The sequence below is a fragment of the Dipodomys merriami genome, unplaced genomic scaffold (genome assembly GCF_024711535.1).
Source record: "Dipodomys merriami isolate MVZ:Mamm:240054 unplaced genomic scaffold, mDipMer1.0.p SCAF_10, whole genome shotgun sequence".
Classification (NCBI taxonomy): domain Eukaryota; kingdom Metazoa; phylum Chordata; class Mammalia; order Rodentia; family Heteromyidae; genus Dipodomys; species Dipodomys merriami.
Genome location: NW_027202271.1, coordinates 29,298,754 through 29,322,168, shown reverse-complemented (window position 1 = coordinate 29,322,168; position 23,415 = coordinate 29,298,754). Strand labels below are relative to the sequence as shown.

Below are 23,415 nucleotides of genomic sequence, written 5' to 3'. Positions count from 1 at the left end.
CCAGCCTGAGCTACATAGCAAAACGCTACTTCACCCCTGCCCACCCCACCACCTTCCAAGACACAAACAACAAAACCAAAGTAATCAAAACCTAAAAATCCTCCCAAACCAAAACTGGCCAAATATGGGATACATCAAGCTAGGCATTTTGTCACTTTTCTATTTTATGATTATTTCTAGCTTGCTATTTCTAGAAGATGTAGGTTTTTAATATTTAAAAATTCATTAAAACTTAAATATCTACTTTATTCTATAAAAAAATGAAGATTGCATACCTGCTTCAGGTTCCCACTTAAAGCTGCATAAATTGCTCTTTCATATCTATTAAATAGCTCCTGAAATAAATGAATGTAAGTATATATGAAGTAATGGGTTAATCTCAGTATGCTTATTTCTTTGTTTTATTTTTTTAATTTTTATTTATTTATTTATTTTATTGTGAAATACTGTTCAGAGGGGTTACAATTATTTGGGCAAGGTAATGAGTACATTTCTTATCAAGCATTGTTGCCTCCTCCTTTGTTTCCCCTTCTCCTTCCCTTCCCATCCATTTTCCATTATGCTTATTTCTTCATAAGCTGGAATTGTGTAGTTTCTTCCAGATTGAACCTAGTCCCTTGATAGTTTCTATTTTATTGAAAGATACACTGGAGTAATATGAAGGATCTCTTAGTCTAATGAAGTAACAACATCTATGGAAGAGTCAAACTTTTAAATTTAAAACAAAGGGTGAAACCACAACTAAATCCAATGGATGTTTTGTTCATTTATAATCTAATTTTATTCCAGGTAGAACTTGTACAGATGTTTTTCTCCTAGGAGGTTTTTAAGCATCTGATACTTCACTCAAACTGCCCTAGGAACAACATCAAAACAAGGCTTGCATCTGATTCCTAAGCAGAATTATATTCAGCAGATATTCCGTTTAACTTTTAGGGTTCTGTTAATGGCATTTCTAGGCTTTTGTCATACAAACTAGAGAGTTTAGGAGGCTCACTTAACTAGCCTACTTCGCCCTAGTTCTAACCCTCCTGCTCCCTTCCTTCTCATCCTCATCAATACTATCCAAGGCCAGGCCTTTGGTCTTTATTGTTGTGTAATGTTTACAGCAATTTTGATAATTACTTTCTCAGCCATTAGTCCTTTCATCTCTATTGTTCACTGCCATGCTACTTTTCTTGAAACATTTCAAGGGTCTGTCATACTCTGATAATAAGTAAATTCCAGGTCTTTTCAAGTTGAAGTGCTAAACTTAATGTACTATCATTTATGTATTTACTCAACTATTTGACAGATATAAAAGTATGCTAACATTATTGACTTACCTTTTAATGTATTACTGGTGAAAGTTTTTGTTTTCTGCACTCCATTTTCTCACAAACCCTGATAGTTTTGTTCTGCATGTTGCAGTGAATTTTAGGAATGCAAATACTGTATTCTGACATAACTGACTATATTTCCTTTTATGAGCCTTCTATTCTAAGCTTGTAGAACTATTGTTCCTAGAGTTTCCCAACTTACTCATTTTACCTAGAACTCTCTCACGTTTTCATCCCAACATCCCAAATTCTAATGACTTATAAAAGTTCAACACAGATGTTTTCCCTTGAAAGTTGGTTTCAAGCTTTAGCCTGATGCTTTTTCTCTAGAATCATTTGGTACCTCCTTCATATTTTTGCCTTATTTCAATGTTTAATTCTTTAGTACTTGGTGTCTGAATAACTTGGTAAGCAGCCAAGCCTATTCCTCAATTTTCCAAGAACTTCTTTGAAAACTAACTGTAGTTTCATGTCACACCAAACATTTCGCAGCTGCTCAGCTGGCTTTTCAATTAAGTTGGGGTAAAAATTCAGTATTAGGGGCTGGGAATGTGGCTTAGTGCTTGCCTAGCATGCATGAAGCCCTGGGTTCAATTCCTCAGTACCACATAAACCGAAAAAGCCAGATGTGGCGCTGTTGCTCAAGGGGTAGAATGCTAGCCTTGGGCAAAAGCAGCTCAGGGACAGTGCCCAGGCCCTGGGTTCAAGCCCCAAAACTGGAAAAAAAAATTCAGTATTCATAAATACTTTATTTTTCTTACCTCTTCTGCCATTCTCCAACAACTAATTTTCCAAATGCGTCTATATGGATTTCCTTCAACAGTTTCTAACTCTGTTCCTATAAAGCAGTAAAGAATTTATGGTTTAAAATGAGATCTTATTTCAATTACTTCTAAAAAAAGGAAAGTTACAGTTCACAAAGAATGGCATTTAGAGCTAACTACCTTTATAATATGGAGAATAAAGTCTATTACATACCTCCATTAACATTAGGGTCATGATAGAGTTTCCAGCCTTCTAGTGTTGCAGCTCTCCATGCTTGACCACAACGCTTACAAAGCCGTTGAGCCTTGACAGAAGAAAGAACAATTAGTGACATCACCAGTTATTTATATAGCCAATATTCAACAAGTTCACTTGACACAAATGTTACAGAGAATGATGTAGGCAATTAACAATGGCAATCCACTTTACCAAGCTATCTTTCTGTGGTCTCTGACTTTATTTTTACTTTTTTAGTAATTCCCTTTCTTTTTGATTTTGGGTTTACTCATAGGTTCTATAAGAACCAATGGTATTTAATTCTATGAGACACAAATGGGCTTCATAAACCTTGATTTATAATAACAGTATTTCAAAAAGGCCTTATAATGACATGGGAGTGCTTAGTCTACTGATCAAATTTCTTATGTTCAATATGACCATAAAGAAAATTTGAGTGTGAACTCTTAAAAATAAAAAATAGAAGCCAGATGCCGATTCTCATGCCTGAAATTGTAACTAATCAGGAGAATGAGATCTGAGGATCACAGTTCAAAGCCAGCCCAAGCAGGAAAGCTCATGAGCCTCTTAATTCTAATTAACAACCAAAAAATTGGAAGTGGAGCTATGGCTCAAGTGGTAGAATGCTAGACTTTAACAAAAAAAGCTCAGGGATAGCCTCCAGGCCCTGAGTTCAAAATTCAAGATCCAGGACTTAGCGTACACACACGTATGTACACACACGTACGTACACACACGTACGTACACACACACACACACACACACACACACACACACACACACACACACACACACACACACACACAGAAATAATGAGGATGCATGGAGAGTATGCAAAGTTTGACTTATGGATTTTCTAATAATCAGTGTTGTGCAAGTTATGGCATTGCTCTCTAAACATGAATATCACTATACATATTCACTGATGACATTGTGAACAGAATTGCTGCACTGAAGAAGCGTATTATGTGGCCACAAAGGTGTCTTCTAACTTCAAGAGTCTGTGGCTTTTTGAAATGGGACAAGCAAGGTACTGCATAATTCACCTCTTCTGTCATTCCAGCACGGATTAGAGTAAAAAGATATTTGAGTAATCTAATTTCATCTTCTCTGTCCAGATCATCAAGTGGCATTTTCTGTCTAATGGGAGCATCAGGATCCTGTGAAAAAAAATCAAAACAACCAACTCATTGTTAACTATAAATCTTTTGTTTATGCAGTACTGGTGAAATGTAAGAAATAGTACAAGCATGCTAACACACTATGCTACACCCCCATCTGTATTCTTAGGCATATTTAAAATTATGACATGATAACTCTAGGGAATGAAAGTGTTACATGTATTCCAAATAGTCATGTAATTATCTGCTGTCCCATTTATAAGTCTTTTATTAAGTCTTCTCCACAATGGCATATTAGGTCAAGTAAGGGTACCAGTAGCCTACTCCAAAAGGTCATGAGGTTTACTGTCAGAGCACCTAAATGGAATTAGGTCTAGATTGTGGATGAACATGGAAAAAAGAACTAAAAGAATCTGTTTTGTAAATCTAGGAGGTGTTTTTTGACAACATATGGGAAGAGAGATAAATGCCAAGTACAATGTAAAAAAGGGGCCTGAGGATGTAGCTCAAAAGTAGAGTTTATCTAACATACACAAAGTCCTGGGGAAGCCCCCAGCACCACAAAAAACAAAAACACATTGTTCAAAAGACCCAAGCTAGCCAGGCACTGGTGGCTCACGCCTGTAATCCTAGCTACTCAGGAGGCTGAGATCTGAGGATCATGGTTCAAAGCCAGCCCAGGCAGGAAAGTCCATGAGACTCTTTTTTCCCCCAGTCATGGGGCTTGAACTCTGGGCCTGGGCGCTGTCCCTTAGCTTTTCAGCTCAAGGTGAGCACTCTACTGCTTGAGCTACAGCACCACTTCTGGTTTTCTAGTGGTTTATTGGAGATAAGAGTCTCATGGACTTTCCTGCATGGGCTGGCTTTGAACAGTGATCCTCAGATCTCAGCCTCCTGAGTAGCTAGGATTATAGGCGTGAGCCACTGGTACCCAGCTTCCACCTTCCATGAGACTCTTATCTCCAGCTAGCCACCAGCAAAAAACTGGAAATGGAGCTGTGGCTCAAGTGGTAGAGTGCTCGCCTTGAGCTGAAGAGCTGAGGGACAGCGTCTAGGCCCAGAGTTCAAACCCCACAACTGACCAAAAAAAAAAGACCCAAACTTCATTTCAAAGAACACTTACTAATTCAGTGACGAGAGGACGAACACTTCCTATATAAGAAGGCAGCTGTCGTTGTTTTAAGGTATGGAGAGTATTTTCCCTGAAAGAAAAAATGCCAATTTTTAAAGGGGCTATTTAAATAGACCTATCCAAAGAAAAAATAAACAAACAAACAAAAAACAAAACAGAAAAAGCTAAACACAACAAACATAGGGAAAAAAAGCAAGAAAAAGAATTTTAATATAGTCATCATAATGTACCTACCTAATGAGGCTAAATGATTTTTTCATGTTTTGTTTTTTTTTTGCAAGTCATGGGGCATGTCCCTCAGCTCTTCAGCTCAAGGTGAGCGCTCTACCAGTAAAGCCATAGCGCCACTTCCAGCCTTTTCTGCTTATGTGGTGCTGAGGAATCAAACCCAGGCCTCATGTATGAGAGGCAAGCGCTCTACCACTGAGCCACTTCCCCAGCCCTCATGTCTTTTAAATGATTTCTTTCATGTCATTCACCTATTAAACCTGCTCTTTTTTTTTTTTTAAATTGGGCTATCTTTCTATTATGAAGCTGTAGGTCTTTATAAACTATACGTTCTCTATGTTTCTATCAGTCTGTGGCTGGCTCCAACTGTTTTATTAACGATGTCTTTTCATAGGAGTTTTCAATTTTGATTTTTGATTTTGATTTTTTCCGTGGTTATTGTTATTTCCTAAGAAATATTTACTTATCCTTGAGTTACAAAGTTCTCCTTCCTTCCTTCCTTCCTTCCTTCCTTCCTTCCTTCCTTCCTTCCTTCCTTCCTTCCTTCCTTCCTTCCCTCCCTCCCTCCCTTCTCGTCAGTCATGGGCCTTGAACTCTGGGCCTGAGTGCTGTCCCTCAGCTCTTCAGTTCAAGGCAAGCACTCTACCACTTAAGCCACAGTGCCATTCCAGTTTTCTGGTGGTTTATTGGAGGTAAGAATCTCATGGACTTTCCTGCCCAGTCTGGCTTTGAACAGTGATCCTCAGATCTCAGCCTCCTGAGTAGCTAGGATTACAGGCGTGAGCCACCAGTGCCCAGCACAAAGTTCTCTTTCTATGTGTACATTTAGGACTGCCTCCCGAGTAGCTAGGACTATAGGCATGAGCAACTGGCACCTGGTCTCCTTTTTTCTTAAAAGCCTCCTACAGATGAAGGAAGGAAGATCTTAAGTTTGAGGACAATCTAGGGAAAGTTCTCAAGATTCCCTATCTCAAAAACAAACACAAGCAGTTGCCGGTGGCTCACACCTGTAATCCTAGCTACTCAAGAGGCTGAGATTTGAGGATCACTGTTCATGAGACTCTTATCTCCAATAAACCACCAGAAAACTGGAATGGCACTGTGGCTCAAGTGGTATAGAGTGCTTGCCTTGACCTGAAGAGTTCAGGGACAGCACCCAAGCCAAGTTCAAGCTCCACGACCACTACCGACCAAGAAACAAAAACCAAAACAACAAGAACAACAAACCAAACACAAGTTCAGTGCTGGTGGCTCATGCCTGTAATCCTAGCTACTCAGGATACTGAGATCTGAGGATTGTAGTTCAAAGCCAGCCTAGTTAGGAAAGTACTTGAGACATTTATCTCCAATTAGCCAACAGAAAATAGCAAACAGAGCTCTGGTTTGAAGTGGTAGAGCTCTAACCTTGAGAGGAGCTTAGGGACAGCACCCGGGCCCTGAGTTCATGCCCCATGACTGACAAAAACAAAACAAAACAAAAAAAAATGCTTCTATTTGTTACTTTACACACTCTTCCTGACCATTGCTTCTAATAAAAATAGGACTGTCATCCTCTACTCATTAATTCTAGTTCATATTCTTTGCAAAGCTCTTAATTACAGAAGGATACATTTATTTGCTATTTATCTCTCCTAAATAATTATAAATAAAAGGTAGAGCTTCATTTGCTCAAAACTGAACAAAGTAAAAGCATTATATTGAATAAATGAATAAATATTAAATGGATTGAAGAATAAAAGCTAGTCACATACCAATATACTGATTTTGCATAAAATTCAATATTATCAGAAAAATCTCCAATTTCATCTTTGGCAATACTCTCCAACCAATCCACCACCAGCTAGGAAAAAAGAAAAAGATTAGAATTACTATAAAATCTATGTGTGTTTTACACAGAAGATTGAAATCTGAGAATCATGGTTCAAAGCCAACCCAGGCAGACAAATCTGAGAGACTCTTAGCTCTAATTAACCAGCAAATGTATGGAAGTGGAGGTATGGCTCAAGTGGTAGAGTGACAGCATTAAGTGAAAAAGCTAAGCAAGACTTCAAGCCCCAGCCAGGCGCTGGTGTAATCCTAGCTGTAATCCTAGCTACTCAGGAAGCTGAGATCTGAGGATTGTGGTTCAAAGCCAGCCTGGGCAGGAAAGTCTGCAAAACTCTTATCTCCAATAAACCACCAGAAAACCGGAAGTGGCATTGTAGCTCAAGTGGTAGAGCGCTCGCCTTGAGCTGAAGAGCTGAGGGACAGCACTCAGGCCCAGAGTTCAAGCCCCAAGACCAACAACAACAACAACAAAAAAGAGTTCAAGCCCCAGTTCTTGCGCGCACACACACATACGTTTGATTACAAAAATGCAAGTAACAGTTTTTCCAACCACTATTTTTACTTTTTAAGACAAGTAAATATTATGGAAAAAGAATAAAATTTTCTACAGAAATAATGCAGTTGTTCTAGAAATAGTTCTAGAAATACTAGAACCGTTATTTATAACAAAACGAAACAAAAGCAAAGAAAAAAAAAACCCAACAGGATTCCAAATTCCTTTTAATTACAAATGAAAACACCAGCTAGACAGAAAAACTTTTATTATATACGTATATTTTTTTTGGTAGTCATGGGGATTGAACTCTGGGCCTGGGAGCTGTCCCTGAGCTCTTCAGCTCAAGGTGAGTGCTCTACCACTTGAGCCACAGTGCCACTTCCAGAAACAGTTTTTTTTTTTTGGGTCCGGTCGTGGGGCCTGAACTCTGGGCCTGAGCGCTGTCCCTCAGCTCTTCAGCTCAAGGCTAGCACTCTATATCACTTGAGCCACAGCGCCACTTACGGCATTTTTCTTTTTGTTTATGTGGCTGAGGAATCCAACCCCGGGCCTCGGGCATGCAAGGCAAGCACTCTACCACTGAGCTACCTTCCCAGTCCCCAGAAAAAGTTTTAAATTAAATTGTCTTCAGTACTTTTATGCTATTCACCCTTTCTCCATGTTTCTTACAAAACAGTAAAACATTTAGTAATACCTGACTTTGTCGCACAAGGGAATCTCTCTGAAACAAGGCTTCCACAACTGTTTTCTCACTGGCGTTAATAGCCTGTTGTAAATTTAAAGGAAGGAGAGAAGGAAAAAAGATCCAAGAATGTTATTTCAGCAGAAAGGGAAAAGCTAATTTGAAGTATATTTATTTATGCATAAATACATAGCAAATATGTATATTTATCCTTGGAAACATTTTAAAATAAAACTCAAGCTTTTACCATAATTTGAAGCTGTTCCGATTTGATTTTATTATTATTAACTGGCAATTTGTTATACTTGGATTAAAAAAACTGCTATTTCTATGTGTACATCTGAGGGAAGCTAGGAGGAAGAAGACACTGAATCAGAGGGAAACGGGAAAATATACAACAGAGGGGCCAATCAGCTGCACTGGACATTGATGAAAACAAACCAAGCAACTCAAGGGCAGTGACAGGACAGAGGGAATAAGAGGGAAAGAGGGAACAGCTTACACTAACCAAAAGGAAAAAAATTTATGTATCACCTGATGTGGAAGAAACAGCTGTGTTGTCAAAGCTCATAGAATTCACAAATATTATAGACCATGATAATGACAATTTGCCTTGTAAAGGATAAAATGTATTTGACTTTAAGTATCACTACCTCATAATACTGTGAAATTTGTGAAATTTATGTAATCACTTAATCTCAATAAAAAATTATTTTAAAAAATGTTATTTCCCCAGAGATGACGTTTTAGAGAAAAAATAAACACCAAATAAGTGGGAACCCCCCAAAACTATAATATACCTTATTTGGTTTTTGTGGCTTATTTTCTTGTATAAAAATAGAACAATGAAACTTGTTGAAGTTGTTTTAAGAAGTGAAATGAGGAGAGTGATAGAGGGGGTAAGTTTGATCTGGATGGAGTTCACATGTATACAAATGTCACAATGAAACCCTCCTTGTACAACTAATATATGCTAAATAAAATACAAAGAAATATTTATTTTTCCTTTTTGGGCTCTATATTATTGTTTTAAACATGAACTACTTTTGAAATTAGAATAAAATAAAAATTGAGGGTAGAGATAAAAGGGGGAAAATGAGGGCGAATGACAGAAAGGGGGAAATTCATCTAAACACACTGTACTTATAACCTGACTTAACGAACTGTGATCTATTTGTACAACTACTTAATAGCAAAAAATAAATAAATGAGCCCCCAAAGGCTCATCTGATTTTGATTGTTTTATGGGCATATTTTTATGAAGACTTGACAGGTCAAGTAAATCTCACATTCTTCTACAAAATACAAAAAAAGATGGAGATTTCTAAACTTGTTCTTCAGAGCCACTACAACCTTAGATACTAAGACTATATGAGGAAAAATTACAAAGCAAAACTAAAACAAATAACAAAACAACAACAAAGAAAATACATACATACTTACGAAAGTCCTAAATAACATACTGGCTAATAAAATTTAGTGGTATATTTAGGAATACATGAGTTTATTCTATTTGAAATAACAAGCCATTACATTAGCAAATTAAAAGATATACATAGAAACTAAAAAAGAACATTGCATTCAATACCTATTCCAACTCTTAGCAAATTAGAAACAAAAAAAACTTTATTCTAGTAATAATTGATTAGAAAATAGAAAATCCATTCATGGAAAAATGCACTGAGAATTTTATAGAACACTGCGAGTATATGTATATATAGATATGGAAAAATGTATAGTTAAGATACAGGTCAAAGTGTTATGCTTAATAATCAGAGGGATATAAAAAGATGTCACCTATCTCTCTAGTACTCTAAATCAGTGTTTTATTATTTTCTAAGATTGTATCTTTTATGTACTTGTGAAATTTTTTTAATGTAGAAACTTAAGATGGAGTGTGAAATATCAAGTTTTACTGTCTAGTAAAACTGTCTAGTTTTTAAGCATCCATAAAGGAAATATTAACACAAAACTTACAGTAACTGCAAACATATTTTCATCTTCTAAGGAAGACTGTATTCTATCTCTGTGGAAAAACAATAAAAATTAAAAAGCCTTACTGCATACATAAAAAGCTACTGCATACTGAAATCTACATTTTCATCTGGCCTAAAAAAAGTTTCTATTTAACTTTAATTTTAAAATACAGACATAATTTTTATTTCTACATAACTGTAATAGATAAACAGCCATGAATTTTGAAATAATAATATACAGAATATGCTGAGGACTTTCTATTTAAAAATAATCTAAATAACTTGTTTATATTTTGAAGATGTGATACAAGAGGTATCAGTTTACCAACAATAGTCTGACATAACTCCGATAACAAACCCAGCAATATTTTTGTAGGAATAAAATGATTTTAAATCTATACGGTAATGCAATTATAATATTGAGTTTGATATCTGCACATGAAATGTGTATTCATAATCTAGTTAATCATAAGTTTAACAGTTTTTTTTTTTTTTGGTTGGTTATGGAGTTTGAACTCTGGGCCTGGGCACTGTCCTTCAGCTCTTCAGCTCAAGGCTAGTGCTCTACCACTTGAACCACAGTGCTACTTCTGGCCTTTTCTGTTTATGTGGTGCTGAGGAATTGAATCCAGGGCCTCATGCATGTGAGACAAGCCCTCTACCACTGAGCCACCTTCCCAGCCCATTAGGTTTGTTTTTACATCCACCAAATACTTCCTACTTGAGGTTTCAGAACTTTACTTTGAACAAGGAACCTGTGGATCTATACTCATATATCATTATACTTTATATATAAGAAACAAGTAGTAAACACCTGCTAATTGACAACACAACTGGAATTTACTAAAAATATACACTGCAAGGTTTTTAACAGATACTTGTTAATGCATGTATCTTTTCAAGCATTTTTATTTGGCAAAAAATATGATTTTCTTTCAATATTTTTTTCATTAGCTTGAGCAATAGAGTATGAATCAAAACCACTGAGATCTGACAGACAACTCTGGTGGATTTTTTTTTTTTGTAGGTGGTGGTGGTACTTGGGATTGAATCCAGTGCTTCACACAGGGCCCTACAATTTGAGCTACATCCTGAGCCCATTTGTTTTGTATTTTGGTTTTGAGATACAGTCTTACTAATTTTGCTCAGGCTGTTACTGAGAATCATTGAATTTGCAATGATTTTTCTTACCTCTTTCTGCCTTCTAAGCAGCTGAGATTATAAGCATGCACCAACATACCTGGTAAGTTAACTCCTTTCAAACTTTTATTACATAAAGTCAGACTATGAGGTTCATTTTTTAAATTGCTATCCTTTCCTAAGCAATGCTATTATCTTTAGCACTTTTCTTAAATTTTTATTTATACTTTTTTTTTTTTTTAAAGATAGGCTCTTGTTATTAGCCCTTGAACTTGAGATCATTCTGCCTTAGCCTCCCACCTTCTGGGGTTATAGGCAGGTAGTACTATGTCCAGCTACATATCCAATTTTTGGTAATTACTAGCTTTTTAAGATTATAGCTTCTTCTCTAGTAACTTAATTCTTCACAACTCAACTATTCTAAATAATGATCTTCAAAATGAGCAAACTCTACCAAATACATCATATCCTAACTTTTAAATTAATTTGCCTATTAATCTGTTACTTATGTTTCATTTCTATACTTTACCTATACAAAGAAGCTAGCAGCCTCCATGTGACCATCTCCTGTTGAAGAAGCCAGAGCATACTGGCTGTTTTTGAAAACTTCTGCAGTCCAGGAGCTGCTCGGCTCACTATTTTACTCAATATATTCACCTAAAATAAAAACACTGATGTGAAGACAAAATTGGTTTCTTTGATTTTTATCTGTAAGGTGCTAAAGGGTTTGTGGTGACAAAGAGAATGGTATATATCTACTACAAGAGAATCAGAAGTTTTACTTCCCTAACTCCTCAATACTCAGTGCTCCACCAATCAATCCTTCTTTTTTCACTAACCCCTAGCAATTATCAATCTTTTCACTATCACCCTAGTTTTAGAATGTCATATACTGGAAGACATACCTTTTCTGATTGGCTTCTCTCATTTATCAATATGTATTGAAGGATCATTTCTGTCTTTTTTTTTCGGTTGATTGTAGGGCTTGAACTCTGGACTGGGGCACTGCCCCTGAGCTCTTCAGCTCAAGGTGAGTGCTCTACCACTTGAGCCACAGTGACACTTCTGGTATTTTGGTGGTTAACTGGAGATAAGAGTCTCACAGACCTTCCTACCCAAGCTGGCTTTGAACCGTGATCCTCAGATCTCAGCTTCCTGAGTAGCTATGAGTAGCTAGGATTACAGGTATGAGCCACTGGCACCCAGCATTTGTCTTTTCATAGCTTGTTAGCTCATTTTTTCCCAAACACCAAGTATTTCACTTTCTGGAGTACTTCATGTTATTCCTCCACCAACAAAATAACATTTTGGTTACATCCAAGTTTTCATTTGTTTGTTAGTGCTTATGTTTGAACTCAGGGCCTTTCACTTGCTAGGCTGGTGAAATACAGTTAAGTAAAGCCTCCAGCCCTTTATTTATTTCTTACTGGTTATATTTAGGCTAGGCTCTTGCTTCCTGCCTGGCATGTGCCTGAGCTACGATCTGCCTACTATAAGCTTATCATCACTGGGATCACAGCATCCAGCTTTCTTTCATGGGAGCCAGTCTCATGGACTTTTCTGCCCTGTTTAGCCTGGTATCTTTATCCTCCCAATCTTAGCCTCCCACATAGTTTGGATGGCAGGTGTACCTCACTGTTTTCAGCTAGGGCTTAAGAAGAGGTCTCATTAACTTTTTTGCTATGGTAGTTTCTTTTTTTGGGTCCGGTTGTGGGGCCTGAACTCTGGGCCTGGGCGTTGTTCCTCAGCTCTTCAGCTCAAGGCTAGCGTTCTACCACTTGAGCCACAGCGCCACTTCCGGCTTTTTCTTTTTGCTTATGTGGTGTTGAGGAATCGAACCCAGGGCCTCATGTATGCAAGGCAAGCACTCTACCACTGAGCCACCTTCCCAGCCCTGCTGTGGTAGTTTCAAACCATGATCTTTTATAGGTCAACAGGTGGTCAAAAAATACTGTTAAGTTTTAAGAGTTCCTTATGTATTTAAAAATTTCTCTTTTACACCAGATTTCTTCTCCAAAGGAATCTTATATGATCCTCAGGACATGAAAAGCTTAGGTGTTCTGACTGATCTTCCCACCACTAGCATCCCTAAGAGATCTCTCTTACACACAGTCTGGAAATTAGTAGGCTAATGCTATTCAAAAAATACTAAAAGGAGCTGGAGCCAGTGGCTCATGCCTGTAATCCTAGCTATTCAGGAGGCTGAGATCTGAGGATCGTGGTTCAAAGCCAGCCTGGGCAGGAAAGTCTGGGAGACTCTTACCTCCATTAAACCACCAGAAAACTGAAAGTGGTGCTGTGGCTCAAGCAGTAGAGTACTCACCTTGAGCTGAAGAGCACAAGGACAGCACCCAAGCCCAGAGTTCAAGCCCCATGACCAAAAACAAAAACAAAAACAAAAACAAAAAAAACTAAAAGTACTGAAGTTTGACCAAGAATGTATAATGCAAATGCCTTACCTGACTACAACAAATATTTTCATACTCTTCTACAAGGTCAAAAACTGTAGTTGAAGAGTGCTTCAAAAAGGACTGCAGGAAGTCAGAAAACATGCTCATGGATGCTGAGACATAGGAGAGGAAAGGGACATACAAAAATTGTTACTTATAAGCAATTCTGTTTGCTTGAAAACACAAATACAAGTTTTTTATTCAGATATGTATTTTAAGAGAGTGACATGCTACCTTCTATGCTGAATTAACTCATACATGCATTAAAAAATTAAACACAAAATTTACCATCTGAACCACTGTTTAGCATATAATTCAACTGCACTAAGTATATTCATATTTTGTTCTTTTTATCACCAACATACATCTTCAGAACCTATTAAATAGTAATTCCCTATCTTGTACTTCTCCCATCCTGTGTATCCTATTTTGTGTCTGTAAGCTTGACAAAGTATTCCATATAAGCACAATAATACAGTCTTTTTGTGATTTCTGACTATATTTTAAAGTCTCATCCATATTGTAACTTTATATAAGAATGTCCTTTCTTGGCTGACTGATATTCTACTAATGTATATACCAGTTTTTTCCACTCCTCCATCCCTAGGACACTAGGTTGCTGTTACTGTTCGGCTGCCATAAATAATGCTGCTGTACATGGGTATACAAACATTTCTTTGAGGCTCTGTTTACAATTCTTTTGGGTATATAGCTAGGAGTAAACAGGATTGGAGTTCCTGGATTATATATTAATCTAAGATCTAAGACTAGGACTCAGACTTGGTTCCTGATAATTTTGCTCATTGGTTGGCACTCTACCAACTGAGCCATACCTCCAACCCCATATGCTAATCTTATTTCTATTTTTTTTGAAAATTTACATACTGTTTTCCACAACTGCTGAAATTTCCTCAATTGTACATTCATAGCAACAGCACACAATCATTGACAAGAATTGTTCTTTTTTTTCTATACCTTTCACTTTTGTCAGAGGCTGGCCTTAGACTGTAATCCTCCTACCACTACCTCCTGGGTTGCTGGGAATTTAACCATGTACAGCTATGCCTAGTTTGTTCTTTGTGATACGGTCTTTCTGTTTTTGGCCTGGGTTGGCCTCAAACTATAATCCTTCTATCTTGGCTTCCTAAGTAGCTGGGGTTTCAGCCTAAGTCATCTCAACTGGCTAACTAGCCAGGAAACATTAAGCAAGCAAATTAATGTCTTTGAGCAGCAGTTTCCTTTCCTTTGATGGAAATAAGTATTGTAACTAATGAACCACAGAAAGATACTTGCACCCTACAACTCATCCATGAGTTTATGTTGATGATAATATAACAAAGATTCTATGTAATAGTTGTAGGTACAAACACTAAAAAGATAGTGTTTTTGTGAGGGAATGATAATAACCAGTCTGAAGCTAGCAAGGTCACAGTACTATCTGAAAAAACAGTAATTAGTGCCCATGCCAAACAACACAAACAATTCACATCAACAGTATGAGATTACTATTAAACCTAAAGAGAAAGAGAAGCTCTTTAAACCGATCAAATAGGAATTAAAAATCAGACCAAAATGGCAAGATACTATTCCAACTAAGAACTAAGAACTAAGTCATGACTCTCAATTTTCTAGAGGCAGCCAAGACCATAACTAATCACCTAAATGACAAATACAGAGGGAGGAAAGTTACGGAAAATGGTGATATTCAAGTCGAGGAGACAGGCCTTAAAGGACTAACCTTACCAATACTTTTTTTTTTTTTGGGGGGGGGGTCTGGTCGTGGGGTCTGAACTCTGGGCCTGGGCGCTGTCCCTCAGCTCTTCAGCTCAAGGCTAGCGCTCTACCACTTGAGCCACAGCGCCACTTCCGGCTTTCTTCTCTTTGCTTATGTGGTGCTGAGGAAATCGAACCCAGGGCCTCAGGCATGCAAGGCAAGCGCTCTACCACTGAGCCACCTTCCCAGCCCCTTACCAATACTTTTATCTCAGACTTCTAGTCTCTACAATTCTTTTTTTTTGTCAGTCAGGGGTCTTGAACTCTGGGCCTGGGTACTGTCCCTGAGCTCTTCAGCTCAAGGCTAGCGCTCTACCAATTGAGCCACAGGGCCACTTCCAGTTTTCTGAGTGGTTTATTGGAGATACAAGCCTCACAGACTTTCCTGCCCGGGCTGGCTTTGAACTGTGATACTCAGATCTCAGCCTCCTCAGTAGCTAGGATTGTAGGTGTGAGCCACCAGCACCTGGCTTAGTCTCTACAATTTTGAAAAAAATAATGTTTAAGTCATATCCACCAAATGGACAAAGACATATATTATAATGATATTCAGGAATAGTAGGCAATAGTTTCATTGATCATTCAATAAAGAAATTCTCCAATCAGCTTACCAGCTTCTCCAGGGTCATCTTCACGTAACATAACAGCACTGAGATTTACATCCTCCGTTATGTTGTGGGCTTCCATGTTTGTGAAGAGCCCTAGCCGCTGTGATGAGAATGCAGCTGCCCAATTGCTGTCATCCAGATTAGTTACCTTAATCAACACAGAAAAGTGATAGCTGTTGTCACTGTATAAGAAAATACCTTAATACTAAATAAGGTTTAAAAAAATGTCGAGGCTCAAGGTTTTTTAAAAAAAGGGAAATGAAAGGCTTTTGTGTATGTGTGTGTGAACTATTCCATGTATTTGAGAAACCCAATGAATACTACATTAAAAAAAATTGGTGCTGGAAGCATGATTCAAGTGATAAGAGCATCTACTTCCTAAGCATGAGGCCCTACTCTAGCACCACAGGAAAAAAATATATATAACTTTCTAGGACAAAGAAATGTTTAACAGGCAAATCCACCCTTCAGAAAGTACTTTAGACAATTTCATGTATGCATAAAAATCTGTGCTTACTTAAGAAAGCACAATACCAAAGTCAAGAGAACTACTTTTGACTCAGAACTAAATGTGTCATAATACTCTACAACTGTTAAAAAAAACTCTTCTGCTTCCTTCTCAGATGCAATACTTTATTTTTCTATTGGGATATTTTAAATACCTAGGCAAAGCCATTTGGAATTACAGGTTTACATTCTTTCTGTGTTTTTTAATACTATACCATAAAAAAACATGTCATCTATGTTTCCCAAAAATTTCTTTTGAGTAAGAAACCCAAATTCAGTCAAATTCTCCTTCTATACTATGACAACATATATCATCTGTGACCAAATGTATTTGTGGTTTTCCTCCAAAAGCAAGTAATCTATTCAGCAGCAGACACAGACAAGTGTACTTTAACCAATTCAGTTCGGATACTATTGACCATGACATCCCCTAGATACAGTGTCTCTCTTCCTTATGATACTCTTCATCTATCATCTATCTGTAATATTCTTCTATCTACTTTTTGTGTTTCAAAGCTATCAGCTTTGTGTTTATAGCTATCAGCAAACAATTCCTGAGTGTATTTCATCTGGTCAGCAAACTGGCAGAATAGAACATTTTCCCTGTATCCAAACTGCTCACAGTTTCGCCCATAGCAAGAGATTAACTTAAAGCTTTCAATTTTCCAAATATATACTCAATTATGTCAGTCCATACAACCTAGTTTCTTTTTTTTTGTGCCAGCTCTAGAGCTTGAATTAAGGGCCTGAGTACTGTCCCTGAGCTTTTTTGCTCAAGGATGGCGTTCTACCATTTGAGCCACAGCTCCACTGGCTTTATTTTTTTTTTGGGGGGGGGGTGTGTGTGATGCACTTAATTGGCAATAAGAGTTCTCATGGACTTTCCTGCCTGGGCTGGCTTCAAACCACAATTGTCAGATCTCAATCTCCTGAGTAGCTAAGATTACAGCCATGAGCCACCAGCACCCAGTTCTGGTTACTTTTATGATATCAATTTTCATTACAAGAGTTTTAGACAAAATATCAAAAAGGAGAAAGTTTTAGCTCTAATGATATACATACCATGGACAGATTTCCCAAGAACCCAGAGGACTGTGTAAGCCGGGGAGACCTTCCTCCTGTTCCAAGAATGCAGGAAATGTCTGGATGCCGTTGTAAGCTTCGGTTCAGTGGAGTAGCTACAAATGAGTAGTTAAAAAACAAGAACAACAAATAAACAAAAAACAGGTATATAAACATTATTCATCAAAACAAAGCAATACTTACTTTCCAATTATTTATAGTTGGTTTTGTTTGTTTTTTTTTGGTCATGGGGCTTGAACTCTGGGCCTGGGCTGAGTTCTTCAGCTCAAGGCTATAGCACTCTACCCCTTAAGCCACAGCACCACTTCTGGTTTTCTGCGTGGTTTATTGGAGATAAGAATCTCACGGACTTTCCTGTCCAGGATGGCTTTCAAGCGCAATCCTCAGATCTTAGCCTCCTGAGTAGCTAGGATTACAGGTGTGAGCCGCTTGCACCCGGCCAATTACTTATATTCTTAATAAATAGATATTCTAAATGATAACATTTCCTTAATATGAAGAGTTAATTTATTTTCCTAAATTTGAACTTTTGGTATTACTGAGTCTATTATGAAAAGTTTTACTACAAACAGGTTTCATTATATAGAGGTTAATGGTCCTTCATCCAAACTCTAGTTCTGTAAAGCATACTGTGGCCGTACAGTATGGCAGGCTTGTGCTATAGTCAAGACTATTCTTTGAATGTTAGTTCCATTATTTAGATAATGGAGCTTATTACCTATACTGACTTTCAACTCCTCAAGTCTCACTTCTGGTTTTGGTAAAATAGAGATAACAATGCTTATGTCACGATCACTATATATTTATGTGATGTACAGTGCTTTGTTCACAGCACTGAACAAAGCTTTTAATACTGTAACCAAATATTTATTATGTACCTAATAAAAGTTAGCTGGTATTATAACTAGTATTATTAAATGTTATCAAAGCAAGAAAAGAAAATAAAAGAAACCTTACAAGGCTGTCGAAATGAGCTGGGAGTTCGAGGAATGATCTGGCTTCTTGGTGTAATATTACCAAAATTTTCATCTTGGGAAGCTCGAACTTTAGAAAGAGTTAAGAAAAGTTTTCCACACAGAGAAGAGATTGCTAAAGTTGGAATTAGCTCTAATTTTAATACAAAATATGTGAAAACATTTTTTGAGAGCAAGATATTTTATGGCAAAGAACAATTAATTCCCTCTATTATTAAAGTTTTCAGATGTCAGTTTTAGATAGCTATATATTGGCATAAGAATTCTCTATCAGATTTCAAATTTTAAAAATATAGATTAATCTTAGTAGACATAAAATAGAATCTGTAGAATACAATGTCTGTCTTTCAGAGCAATATATCTTAACCTCACTATATTTCATTGAGAACATTATATTTACCAAAAAAATTATCTGTGGAGTACACAAAATCAATTTCTACAATATTATCATAGCTAATTTTTAATATCTAATAAAAAGACCAATTCAAAGCATGCTGAAAACTTGTGAATCTTAAAATGCAAGGATACTTATTCCTGGCTGTAAAGGCAATGCAAAGAAAAACAACACTGAGATACCACCTTACCCCAGTCAGAATGGCCCACATCCTAAATTCAGCCAATGACAAATGCTGGAGAGGATGTGGAGAAAGAGGAACCCTACTGCATTGCTGCTGGGAATGTACACTAATACAACCACTTTGGAAAGCAGTCTGGAGGTACCTCAGAAGCTAAATACAGACCTCCTCTATGACTAAACCATAACACTGCTAGGCATCTACCCTGAGCAACAGGAACCAGAATACAAGGACACGTGCACCTCCATGTTCATTGCAGCACTGTTCACAATAGCCAAGATATGGAAACAACCCAGATGCCCCAGTACTAATGAGTGGATGTGGTACCAAAAATTGTGGTACCTATGTACAATGGAATATTATGCAGCCATTAGAAAGGACAAAATAATGGCATTTGCAGGGAAATGGATGGAACTAGAGCAAATCATTTTGAGTGAGGTAAGCCAAGAGCAAAGACAAATGGCACATGGTCTCCCTGATATGTGGAGGCTAAAGCCAAAATGCGAGGAGATATGACAAAGTAAACAGGACTTGAGAAACAAAGGACTGCCACCCACTTTGTCCTATCATTGCTAAATGACTCCATGTTCTTGACCACATATACGGTGTGTGCGCGTGTGTGTGTATATATATGCATGCAACAGAGGGAAGTTAGGAGGAGGACACAGAATCAGTGGGAAACGGGAAAACATACAACAGAGGGACCCATCAACTGCACTGGATATAGATGAAAATGAACTAAGCAACCCAAAGACAGCAATGGGAAGGGAGGAACGGGAGGGAAAGTGGGAACAGCTTGCACTAAGCAAAAGGAAAGAAAGCTAAACATCACCTGATGTGGAAGAAATAATTGTATTGTCAAAGCTCATAGAATTCACTTTATAGACCATGATAATGACAAGTTGCCTTGTGAAGGTTAAAATGTGTTTGTCATTGTAACTAAGTATCACTATTCCACAATACTGTGAAACATGTGAAATTTATGTAATCACCTAATCTCAATTTTTAAAAAAAAAAAAGTGAGAGAAGGGATGGGTTAGGAGCGATAGGTGACAATGTCAGACACTTTGTATTCATATATTGTTTTGTAGAATGGAAACTTCTTTGTACAACTAATTAAAGAAAATAATTTTTTTAAAAGTTTTATAAAATGCAAGGATACTTAAAACTCTTTTATGAGCACTCTGCTTTCGTGCCGTCCGTGTCACCTCCGCCTCCCGGATCACAGGGGATGACATCTCTCCGAAGCCGCTCCTAGAACAATATTACTAAGCTGTTTTATGTAACATTTGCAAAGAACTTTATCATCATGATTGGGAACAAAGGCTTTAGGTCAGTCAAAATACAGTTATACCAACAGACCAAGTCTTGGAGATATTTGTCAAGAATGCCATCCTAGTTCCAATAGCTGATTATTCAGTCTCATATATCACAGCCTTCCTTGACTTTGTAGCACACATGATGCTGTTTTTGTTCTATTGTATTTCAAAACTCAGAAGAGAAGTGAACCAAATGTAAGAGACTTTTGCTTACTTAGAGGTTTTAACTTTTTGCACAATGTTAGTGGCCTACCACTTGAGCTATGACTCTACCTGTGGCTTTTTCTGGTTAACTATAGATAAGAATCTCTTCCTAATCAGCTGGCTTCAAACCATGATCCTCAGATCTCAGCATCCTGAATAGCTAGGATTACAGGTTTGGAGACATCAGTGCTCAGCTTTTTTTAAAAAAATGAAGTGATTTCCCCCCCCCAATTGAATTTAAAAATGTGCTTAATATCTAAAGAGCCAAAGAAGACACTGGTATGAAAAGTATAATCTCAATAGATTGTTAATTATTGTGGCATATTTTCTGATCATATGTCCAATGTACATTTGAAGTACAGTAGTAAAATCATTAACTGTGACATCTGAAATCAAGAAACCAAAAAACGGATTCAGTGACATGAGAGTGTAAATAAAGACCTCCATTAAATTGGTGAAACAATCCTTCAAGGTATTTCTCTTCAGGGTACATTAAGGGTGTCCCTTGTCCTACCACTTGGGAAATTACAATACTCCAGATCTCCATTTTTACCCAAGGGTCTACAAACTAAACCATGTAAACTAAAATGTATGGGGTTTTTTGTTGTTGTTGTTTTGTCTGTCATGGGGCTTGAACTCTAGGCCTTCCCTCAGCTCTTCAGCTCAAGGCTAGCGCTCCACCACCTGAGCCACAGCACCACTTCTGGCTTTTTCTGTTTATGTGGTGGTAGGAAATTGAACTGAGGGCCTCATGCATGTGGGGCAAGCACTCTACTGCTGAGCCACCTTCCCAGCCCCTAAAATGTGTTTTCAAACAAGAACTGAATATGATTTCCCTTGAAATCCTAAGATCACTCTCTCTGGCCTACACATGCAAATTCCTATTTGCTAGCAATGTAACAATGCCACTCTACATCACAGCTTCAGCTCTGTATTCAGCCTCAAATGTGACTCCATATACATATATATCAGACAATGCACACTTTTCATATCTTACATTTGTGAATGCATACATGTGTGCATTTGCTTCTGTGTCCAATGGTGAATACTTACTTACTCATCAACCAGCCTTATGGAGACTGCAGATACACAACTTCAAGTTGGCAACTTGGTTTTTCTGTTTATTAGCCTCCTTACTTTTGTCTATTATTTATCTATGAAAAGAAGATGAATGTACAGCTCTTCATAGTACCTTTTTAAGTAAGGTATCTTAGTAAGGCATTCCAATGTTTTGAATATTAATTACGTACTACTACTACTATTATTATTACTACTCAAAAACCAGCTTAGAAAATCACCTTGTCTGACAGGTTATCCTGAAACTTCTTGCGACAAGGAGACACTTGCCAGCTTCACTTCTTTCCCCGCAGTGAGTACTTAGCACTTCCAGCTTTACACTGTTTGGCTCCTCCACTATAAAATGCATTTCCCGAAGCAAGAACCCTGAATAATTCAGGTGGCTGGCATAATCATGATTTAGTTATCTGCTATTAGCACATCTAATTTTTTTTAAAAAAAGTCTGGCCTGATCATAGTGAACTTCACTAGTATACGCGGCGAGCATGCATTACGCCTGCTCACCGCCTACCCCGCCCACCTCTGGGAGGTACAACGTTGGGTGCCAGCATCCGCCGGACTGCAGTTACAAGTGGGAGCGAGAGGTCATCACCACCCCGGCCCCGGCCCCCGCCCGCGTCCCCCACGTCCCGGCCTTTCCTCTGAGAGTTTTCCAACTGCAGGCCCAAGGAAAGAAGTCCTACAGGCGGTCTCCAGGACCTTCTCCTCGGCTTCCTTTGGAAACAGGGTTTCATCTACTTGGTTCCGCCAACAGGCAAGAAGCACGCAGCCTCGGGCGCGCCCCTGCGGTCACCATCAGGTCTTACCTGTCCATGGCCAGGACCTTCGCCACCTAGAAGCTCGCTAGTCTGGCTCCAGCTTTACCACCGCGTTTCAGCCTTCCCGCTCTCCGGAAGCAAAACCTTTCAACCCGGAAGTATGTGCTTGTTAAACCAGCCCTCCAAGAAAAGCATCGGAGGGAAGAAACAAAGTTCCTACCTGGAGCAGGCTGGACTTCCGCCTAGAGCCCCAGGCCCCTGCGTGGCTGGGCGGGCCGCATTGGGGCGGGGCCTGGGAGGGTGGGGGCGGAGCCTGATCCCATCTAGCCTGGGCGCGTAGCTGCCACTTGGCCTTGCTGGCTTGTGTGGGCGTGGTCCAGGCCTACCGAGGAAGTACAGTATCGGTCATCCGCAATAATACCAGTCTGTGTAGCCCTGCATATCGGACTTCTGAGCTCTGTACCGCACCTCGGAGACCTCTGTCTCTCTCTGGGCACTCATTTCTTTGAATTGCAGCATAACCCCAATGTAGTTTTTGAAATTGTTTTCCATAATTTCCAGCTGTCCTTTTTTCCCCACCCGTGATCATGTTCTCCTCTATGGAGTACAAGATCATCTGTCTTCAAAAGTAGAAAAGCAGCTGGGCGCTGGTGGCTCACGCCTGTAATGTTGATACTCAAGAGGCTGAGATCTGAGGATCGTGGATCAATCCTCAGGAAAGTCTGAGGCTCTTTATCTCCATTAAACTTGAAAAAAAAAAAAAAGCCATAAGTGGAGCTGTGGTTCAAGTGGTAGAGCAGTAAGAGCAAAAGCAGCTCAGGGACAGCCCAGGACTTACACTGTAAATAAATTAATAATTAAATAAATAAAATGGAAAAGCAAGCATAAAGGTGATGCACTGCCCCCTATTTCAAAGTGCTGTCTAGGCAAAAGCAATTTATCTTTTGGTCCTGCTTCAATAAGTCAATATTTTGTTTTCTTCCTAGGTTCCAGATGGAAACAAGGAAATCTGTTGAAGCTTGGCCATAGGCATTTATAGTCTGCACCAATTCTGAGAAAACTGTTCTCAGGAAAGATGCTTCTACTCCCAGACAACGTGGCATTTTGAGAAATAATGTGGCTTTGGGTTTGATCTAGGTTCAAACCACCTGCATGGGTGCAGAT

At 38.3% G+C, this 23,415-nt stretch overlaps 1 protein-coding gene across 2 annotated transcripts in view; it reads right to left on the bottom strand.

Annotated features, from left to right (window-relative positions):
• Positions 1 to 22,386, bottom strand: part of Nup107 (nucleoporin 107) — a 35,385-nt gene extending 12,999 nt beyond the window's left edge. Inside the window, exons 1-15 of one of the 2 annotated variants that reach the window (XM_069988367.1) lie at positions 22,300 to 22,386; positions 20,056 to 20,147; positions 18,302 to 18,388; positions 17,324 to 17,439; positions 15,758 to 15,902; positions 13,383 to 13,486; positions 11,453 to 11,580; positions 9,785 to 9,833; positions 7,820 to 7,891; positions 6,554 to 6,642; positions 4,566 to 4,644; positions 3,368 to 3,481; positions 2,298 to 2,388; positions 2,081 to 2,157; positions 276 to 335 (exon numbers count right to left, since the gene is read on the bottom strand). In XM_069988367.1, coding sequence (XP_069844468.1) covers positions 276 to 335; positions 2,081 to 2,157; positions 2,298 to 2,388; positions 3,368 to 3,481; positions 4,566 to 4,644; positions 6,554 to 6,642; positions 7,820 to 7,891; positions 9,785 to 9,833; positions 11,453 to 11,580; positions 13,383 to 13,486; positions 15,758 to 15,902; positions 17,324 to 17,439; positions 18,302 to 18,388; positions 20,056 to 20,147; positions 22,300 to 22,307 — 1,311 coding nt within the window. In that variant the 5' untranslated portion in view covers positions 22,308 to 22,386. Of the gene's footprint in view, positions 1 to 275; positions 336 to 2,080; positions 2,158 to 2,297; positions 2,389 to 3,367; positions 3,482 to 4,565; positions 4,645 to 6,553; positions 6,643 to 7,819; positions 7,892 to 9,784; positions 9,834 to 11,452; positions 11,581 to 13,382; positions 13,487 to 15,757; positions 15,903 to 17,323; positions 17,440 to 18,301; positions 18,389 to 20,055; positions 20,148 to 21,469; positions 21,545 to 22,299 lie in introns of those variants that run through there. The other variant, XM_069988376.1, reaches the window with a different exon arrangement.
• Between the last annotated feature and the right edge of the window lie 1,029 nt (positions 22,387 to 23,415).